The sequence below is a fragment of the Pochonia chlamydosporia genome, chromosome 4 (assembly GCF_001653235.2).
Source record: "Pochonia chlamydosporia 170 chromosome 4, whole genome shotgun sequence".
Classification (NCBI taxonomy): Eukaryota; Fungi; Ascomycota; class Sordariomycetes; order Hypocreales; family Clavicipitaceae; genus Pochonia; species Pochonia chlamydosporia.
Window position 1 is genome coordinate 5,352,114 of NC_035793.1, and position 8,466 is coordinate 5,360,579.

Below are 8,466 nucleotides of genomic sequence, written 5' to 3' on the forward strand. Positions count from 1 at the left end.
TATCTTCCCAACCAATAGACTCGGATGAGTAGTTCTTCTCTAAGCAGAGATGTAATGACACTAAGCTTTTCTGTGCTATGTTTATATTAGTCTGGCTCCACGACTCGACATAAGCAAGATCATATCGAGTATAGTCTGTCCAGGTCTGACTAGCACTCACATGACCGATGTTCCTCCGTTTCATATGCATATAGTCACGGGGCGTCGTGGAATCCTTTTTTATCTTTTTTTTTTTTAATTTATGTCTTTTTTTGCACCACTTGATATCGGCAAGCAGCTCCTTATTCATGTATCAGTGGTAGTCAGGCCTGAACCGTATGGATTTCTTCGGGATAATTCGAATTTCGCAAGGACTATACATATTAAAGGTTCTAATCTGTCTATGAAAGGCTGTCTCTTCGTGTCTCTATTCCCACAAAAGCACCATTGTCATACGGCCTACGTATTGTCAGGCTCAAAATTGGTGACCCAGCTTTATCTCCATGTCCGGGTGACGCTCGCTGAACGCCTTGAGTGCGAACAGGCTTTTACGGCTGGGTTCCCTGTCTTTGAGAAAGCTCCCTGGTTCGACGCCGTGGTCCCAGCCCCAGCGGGTGTGGCACACATCGCCTGTCATAAGCACCGGACCTGCTGGCGTGCGAGCGACGAGAGCGATGTGCCCTGTTGTGTGGCCAGGGCTGTGAATGGCAAACAACGTGCCGTCTCCGAAAATGTCGATTACTCCTTCAAACTTATCGTCTGTATCCCTGGGTATATTAAAGTCTTGCAGTGGCGGCCGTCCAGCAAGAAGTCGATCATTTGTACCTTGAACAGCCACATTCATGAACAGCCCTGAATCTGCTTCATGGGGTCCAACATAGATAGGAACATCCTTTGGAATATCTGGCAGTCCCGAAACGTGGTCCAGATGAAGATGCGTCATGAAAACCCCCTTCAGATCTATACCCTCAGCGTTAATAATTTCCTTCGTGCTTTGCTGAACCTTCATGTCGCTTATACCGGCATATTTCCGTAGGACCCAACCAACTCCTGCTGCTTCAGGATCAGTCACAAAACGCCGTGATACACCCGTGTCGACCAAAAAGAAGCCATGAGAGGGGTGCCGTATAGTATGGGCAAATATTTTAATCGGCTCTCGGCGTTCTTTGAGACCCGCCTGTACGGCCTTGGGGTCATTCAGATTAAGCAATCCAGACAAGTTGGCAACCCAATCGGCACCAATTGTCTTGATATTGATCGGCCCCGGCTGATCTAACAGGCTCTCCATGAAGCTCGAATTCACTGGACTGCCGAGTTTTGCCTGGACAGATGGGTGGTTCGTAGTTTTGAAGGTGAATGGACTCATGATGCTCGGAAGTCCGTTTCACTGCTTCGCTGGTATTTGTTTAGCCTGGTGCTTTGGTACTCTATTTGAGCAGCCTATTTTTTATTTTTTTATTTTTTTTTTTTAAACAAAACACTCTGGTTACTTACGTAGTGGTACAGCGGTATCCCGGTGACGTTATTTAAGTGACGCCGTGCGGCAGTCTACACAGAGTCTTGGTGGTAGGGTTACTTTTGCTCAGAATTGTAGGTAGCCGATTTAGCCATGCCATGGGATGCTCGACTTCATATTTATGCTTACGCCATCAAACTTGTTTGCCAGCGTTAATTTTTTCGAGACAAGCGTACCGGCCATGGAAATTCTAGATCTGAAACGGGAACAAGCAACGTAATTTGCCTGCTTCCTGAACCTAAACCTTAGGAGCCGTAAAGGGCGAGCCAAAACTTACGTGACCCAAAGATCAATCGACCCAGATACGTGAATCTTCGGCTTTCCCGGCCTAAACCTCAACGATGGTCGCGCCTACGACTCGAAATGGTTCAGACACCGAGCTAGGGTAGTAAAGCCAGACCTATTTAGGTTAGCACCTGTGGCTGGCGTGCGTGTCGAGAATCTGGCAGTTCTTGGAGTGCGCTTCCTCGCGCTTACAGCCCCTAAAGGTTTAGGCTGCTTGCCAAGATTATGACGCTAATCTGGTAAGAGTTAGCCTAAAGATGCCAGTGCTAATACCCCAGGCCGCAACTAACCTCTACATCATCCACAATGTCAACATGCACGACTCCCTCCCACATCGTATTCACCAACTTTTCTTGCCGCACTCGATAGGACTCGACCAATAAAGCTATAACGAGAAGATCCCCTAGCAATGGTCAACGCAGGTAGGCGGTCAAAATGCTGTTTCACCTGTCGCGAACGCCGTGTTAAGGTGGGTGGGTGCCTATGTACTGCCAGCGTCTCTCCAGCTAATGTTGTACTCCCAGTGTGACTTGCAAAAGCCATATTGTCGGCGTTGCAAGCAGGCTGGCCGACCATGTCCGGGCTATCCCGATGCCTGGGATGTCATGCTTCGCGTGCAGAACAAATATGCCGAGAATAGAGTGCAGGCGCGGATTGACAGAGTAATGTCTCAGAGAGAAGAGCAGGTTGACAGGCGGTCCCCCTCCATTCCGCGAAGCGTGTACATAACGGCCGAGGTGCAACCTGGGTCCGTTTCTGTCAGGATTATACAGCAGACTCGGGCATCAGACTTTTCAGCATTCTCCCAACGTTTTATGTCAGCAGCTCATCAACATGTTTCCAGGAAATGCTCCAGGCCGTCGCCTTAGCAAGCTCGGCCCGCCAGCTTCGTCAATCTAAATTAATGGTTCGAGCTAGATGGCACTACAGCAAAGCAATCACAGCACTCAATGTTGCGCTGAATGACCCAGTACTGACTGCGGATGATTCAATTCTACTGACTTTGTTTCTGCTTTCATTGTATGAGGTAAGATACGTTTGTTTGGTCGTATCCGAACAACTAAATAGAAGAGCTCGCGGGGAGGGCTAAGAGGTATCATTATACTAACGGCAGGTAGTCCATCATCCCGGAGTACTTCACGTCTATTCTGAAGGATGCAGAGTTCCAATGTCATATACATGTCCGTGGCGTATTAGCCTTGCTCCGCTGGCGAGCTGAGCGGGGATACGGTTCCGAACTAGACAAGAGTGTCCGTATATTCTTTTGTCATATCTTTGTACGTTTTACCCGAATGCCCTACCCAGCTAACATAAAATTGACAATGCTTAGTTGATAAGCATATTCGTTCGTAATAGTGATGATAAATGGTCAGCCTTTGAGGCATTCACGACTCCATGGGTAAAAGAACCTCTTCTAGAGCCAGTACTTGGTCGGGTTGTCGATTTCGAGAGGCGTTCCAGAGCTCAAATCACGTTCAAGGGATCCCACCCAGCTAGAATGGATGTTATCCGATTCATTCGTGAGGGTATTGGCATCAGCGAAGATCTCGAGGCTGCGGCGTCTAGCGTCAGATCCTCCCTGAAACCAGATCAACCTTTGCCTCAACAGCCGATGACGTTCAATAACATGTTCGAGGTCTCTACCAAACCGACGGAGGCAATTGTTAGGAGCCTATATCAAGCCGTTAGGTACCATGTTGTCGAGCTACTTTTAGAATTTTTGCCTATTTTTGAGGAGGAGGGTGACGGAACTAGCCACAAACAGCATTTTCTCTTTGATCCGTCCGCAAGGTTCACGATTTTAGAACAGATATGCGATGATTTGGGCACCGTTCTCCAACTTGACAGTAAGCATGACATCGAGGAAGACAGGATAGGAATAGCTTACCGAGCGTATGGCGTATTCTGGCCCTTGATACTTCTCTTGTTCTCTTCTTCTGCTGGGCAGGAAAAGAGGGTATGGGCTCAGGAAAAATTGCGACTCATTGGCGACAAAGCTGGACTCGGCCTAGCAACATGTGCAGCCGAAAGCATCGACGTGCTGCGTCTATCTTGACTGAAATCGCGATCGAAGAATTATTCCTAATGTGTAAGATATAGTATAGTGCAGCATATATAATATAGTATTGCTTGATAATGGCTAGTGCTATTCTTCTTCTTCTTTATTTATTACGCCCGGTAGAGAAGACTCCAAAAGGGCAACTATAAACCTACAATGGTAGGATCATCTCAATCTAGCAGAATGGAGGACGATGCAGCCAATCACAAGGCGACGTCAAATAGACAACCACACTAGTACGAGGCTTGGTGCAGAGTGACGAGGTATGGCCCAAATAATGATGTTTAAACATTCTCTCCAGTATGTAACATTGTCCGACTCAATTTCGAACCCTAGAAATTAACCCTAAAAAGTTACGAGTTTCCCACACCTTCACAACAAGCATTGGTCCACCATGAGCATAGAAACATTCCATGCTTGCCTTGAGAGTAATTGGCCCGCAATCGAGACTCGTGCCTCCAGTTTTACCGGTGTACGTATTGGAGAGAGGTCTCTCAATATGACTCTCACTTAGCTCAGCACCGGTCGCTAGATTAATCAATTTTACCCTGCTTTCGTGGGAGTGCGCAGTCTTCAGCAACAGCTTAACGCCAAAGCGCATTCCAAGCAGAGGCGGTACTCGATATTCAAATATATGGGTGACAGAGAATGAATTCAGATTCCACGAGGGAGAAGTCTGAGGTAATTGTAAAGTGACTGAACTAGTCTCCTTGCAGTGAGTCCAGTTCACGTCGTCTGGATAATATTCTCGCCACTCCCAATGAGGTGACTGCTCTGGTGCATAGAGGATCAGACATCGGAAATAGCTGACAAAGAGATATTTAAATTCAATCCCTTTGATTAGCGTAATCTGTTCCATAGACTCTGCCAGCGCAATTGGAGAGGATACAAAGACTCGCTCTAATGCGAGAGACGGATAACGAGTGTAAAGAAGGTTGTCGGTCGAATTACGTCGCAGCGGAATGCCTACTCTAGAACCTAAGTCTCCATCAAAGAGACAGGACAAGATAGCAATGCATTCCCACTCCGACTCTCCGCGCTTTAATGGAAGCTCTATATCGACGCCTTTGTTGGAAATCGAGAGCTTTCCACCAATAGGCAAAGGCAGGGCTGAAATGTTTGCACTCTGTTCAAAGAATTCTGGCGATTGAGCTAAAGCCCCGACGTCGTTGAATCGAGACGATACTAATTTCGAAGCATCCCAGGCAAAGATAGTTTGATCGTCGGACTGTTTTAAAATCTCTTCTTGAAGTCGTATAAACGCCTTACTTCCCTCGCCGTAGAGTAGTGGCATATTAACATTGAAGATCCCTAGCAGGCAGTACGCTGTATCTTCAGGTCGCGTGGTTTTCCTCTTAGATGCCCACGACATCTTTTGTGCTAAGCTGGTTGAATGTAGGTTCCGTTCTAAAAGTACGTCCTGTGGAATATTAGTCGCTGTAGAGATACGATCTACCAGAGATGCCTTGCAACCGATATATCGCCAGTGTTTATCGAAAAATTTAAGCTCCTTTGGTGCAAGCAACTCCTGCAGGGTGAACCCTCGCGTGAACCACCGGGACTCTTCGAAACCCTTATCGACACATTTACTAGTGGGATCATAAGTCACATCGCTTAAAAAAGCGTAGCAACAGTCAGACTCCCAATACCAGCTAAACATAGAGTTGAGCGCTTCTGACAGCTCAGAACTGCTAGTTTTGTCAATACAGCAAGTATCAACCCAGGCGTAGTCTACAGATGGCACTGATTGTTGCGTTTTGATGGTCCTGCAGAAGTCTAACACCTTCTTTCGCCCTGCTCTCAGCTTGGAATTCGGCCTGATAAATTCTTGTAGGGTAAGCTCCTCATTCTCCCAAGTATGGGAGAGTGCGACATATGGAGGTGGGGTTGTAATGAATTCCTCCAGACTGAGGGTCCTAATATTAATCAAACGCATAGCTGCTCAATGTTGCATCCCAGCACATTTTCCAAAGTGTAAGCGTGTTAGATCAAGAGCGGTTCGTCGTACCTAAAACAACACAACTCAGTGTGCAATACAATTTGGAAGTTTAGCAGGATTGTTTGTTTTGATTTTGATGCCGCCGCGCAATGAGGTGCCAGTTCCTTTGGTTAGGTTGCTACTGGTTATTAATGATCGTGTTGCCTGATGGCGAGGGGAAAGTCGAACCCCTCATCCAGTGTCTCCAGTAACGGGACCCGTTCCCGCTTTTGAGCCAATCACCACCCTACGAGTGCAGACAAAGAATTCAGTCTAAATACATTAGTATTGTGTGTGGGAGTGGGGTAAAAAGTGGCGGGGTCTTTCAGACTGAATTCTTCAGACATGATGACCCCTTGTCCGGAACAGAGACGCAGGACACGCGTGCACGGATGAAAAGTACATGATTATGGGAACTAAGCCGCTAAATGAGCAAGACCCCTAATAGGAAGTGGAAAAGTGGAGAAAACTCCAACTATCACCAACTTTTGGGCGATTTAGGCGAAGGCGTTGGTGCAGTAGGCTGTTAAAACTGCGCCTTGTTTTCAAAGATATGTTTTCACCTTCAGAAAGTACAATTTCTCCGTGGTAAATCAATGCGTGATTCTCGTTGTTAAATCATGAAGTTATCGAGATCGTAGTTGTAGTTCAACTAATAACTCGACTTTACCGTCGTGGAAAAAGGGGGAGGATATCATGCTTGCCTGCCACATCCCTTTGAGATAAACCTCGTGTGGTATTTAAGTAGGGAAATTCAATTTATCAAATCTAATTAAAGACGATATGGGAACAACAGCCTCCCATAATATCACACTAGCACCTATCTACTAATTCAGATATTAAAAGTCTCGTAACAAACGTCTAAGAATCTCAGGCTATTCCCAAGTAGACAAATAGGCCTAGCAGCTACTAATAGGCATATTAGACTAAATAGCTTTTAACTTTGTAAGGTAAGTAGGGTAAAAGGGTTAGGGTTTTTCTTTTTAAAATCTTTAGATAGATATGTAAGGCAGGGTTAGGGTTAGATTAGGGTTAGCATTATTATCTAAAAGCTATCTTGCCAGACTAATTCTAACTAAGCTAGATAGATAGGTTATAAAAGGAAAGCTAGCAAACTAAGTACATAAAAAGAGGGGGTTTTTAGAGAACCTTAGAGGTATATAGAGAAGGTAGAGAGAATAGTAAAAGGGGAATAGATAGACAGAAGGATAGAAATAGAGAGACTAGATAGAATAGGTAGAAGATAGATATAGAGAATAGAAATAGGTAGAGAGAAGGAAAAGAAGGAAAGGAAAGAGAAGGGAAGGAAAAGAAGGGAAGAAAAAGAAAGAATAGGAAATTAGGTAGCTTTAGCTGCCTTAGATGCCCTATTTTTTGCTAGTTAGGTCCGCATTGTAAGCTAGCTAGCTTCTTCTATAGGTGGTTTTTTCCCACTAATAGAGAGAGCTACGTGGGCTCTATACTTAGCTAGCGTAATCCCAACGGAATTATCTATCTAAGTAGAAGCAGTAGGGCCTATAGCATCCTAAATTTCCCTATAGTATTTAGCAGAGACCTTCTCTAGAAGGCTCCCAGCTGAAAAAATAAGGGGCCTAAAGATAGAGCTTAAAGCCCTATATTTCTAGCTTTTCTTAGCTGTAGCTTCTAAAAGAGTGCTATAGGGGTCTTTCCTATTAGAGGCCTTATTTACAGCTACTATCTGTATATTATAAAAGTACTTAGTGCTAGATAGAGTAACTGTAAAATTAGGTCTCTTCTAAATGCCTTCTGCTAGATTAGAGGGTTCTTTCCTAACTTCTAAGCTAGCCTAGCTAGATAGTACTTTTATAAGAGCACAGGTAACTTAGTTATAGCGGGAGGTCTACTTTCTATCTGCTACCTTATAGCAGTCTTTATAGTTAATAGAGGCTAGGGCTCTGTAATAGCTGTAGGGGCTATCCCTATTTCCTACAGGAAGGAGCAGTTAGCTGCAAAGGGATTCTATAACTTCTAGGTCTATAAGATAGAGGGTCTTCACAGTAGGCAGTATATCTAGCTACTTTCGCTCTAGATAGCTAGTATTTTCCACCCTAGCTCTCTTTTTAGAGGGGTCTAAAGTGGAATCTAGAAAGGAAAGAGCGCTAGAATTAGCTTCTGCTAGAACCTTCTAAATAGATAGAACCTTAGTAGGGCTTACTGTGGGAATCTATCCTAGAATTTAGTCTAGCGTTAGCTAGAAGGCTACTCTAGCTGCCTAGAAGATTCCGTTAGCTAGGTCTGTGTAGAGAGGAATTCTAAGGCCTCTCTCCCTAGCTAGAAGACCTATTAGAAGGGGATTTATTCTATTCTTAAAAGGTTCTAGGTCCCTATAGCCTATAGAGGCTAGAGGCCTAGTAGCTCTAGTAGCTAGAGCCCTAATTTAGCTGCAAATAAGAGAGTTAAGCTTCCTCTAAAGGTTCCTAAGACTAGCTAGATCTAGCTGTCTTAGAAGATGCCTTAGAAGAAGATATATACTTTCCCTAAGAAGTAGTAGGAAATACTACTTAGGGTTAGGGTTAGGGTTAGGGTTAGGGTTAGGGTTAGGGTTAGGGTTAGGGTTAGGGTTAGGGTTAGGGTTAGGGTTAGGGTTAGGGTTTAGGGTTAGGGTTAGGGTTAGGGTTAGGGTTAGGG

General features: G+C 45.0%; 2 protein-coding genes across 2 annotated transcripts; both read right to left on the reverse strand.

Moving 5' to 3' along the window:
- Nucleotides 1-454: 454 nt before the first annotated feature.
- Nucleotides 455-1,345, reverse strand: VFPPC_09915 (metallo-beta-lactamase superfamily domain-containing protein; the record flags this gene model as incomplete). Its single annotated transcript, XM_018288373.1, has 1 exon — nucleotides 455-1,345. One exon carries the CDS (start codon nucleotides 1,343-1,345, stop codon nucleotides 455-457), a length of 891 nt encoding a protein of 296 aa, XP_018137762.1.
- Nucleotides 1,346-4,158: 2,813 nt separating this feature from the next.
- Nucleotides 4,159-5,775, reverse strand: VFPPC_09913 (ankyrin repeat-containing protein; the record flags this gene model as incomplete). The annotated part of the gene is made up of 1 exon (XM_018288372.1): nucleotides 4,159-5,775. One exon carries the CDS (start codon nucleotides 5,773-5,775, stop codon nucleotides 4,159-4,161), a length of 1,617 nt encoding a protein of 538 aa, XP_018137761.1.
- Between the last annotated feature and the right edge of the window lie 2,691 nt (nucleotides 5,776-8,466).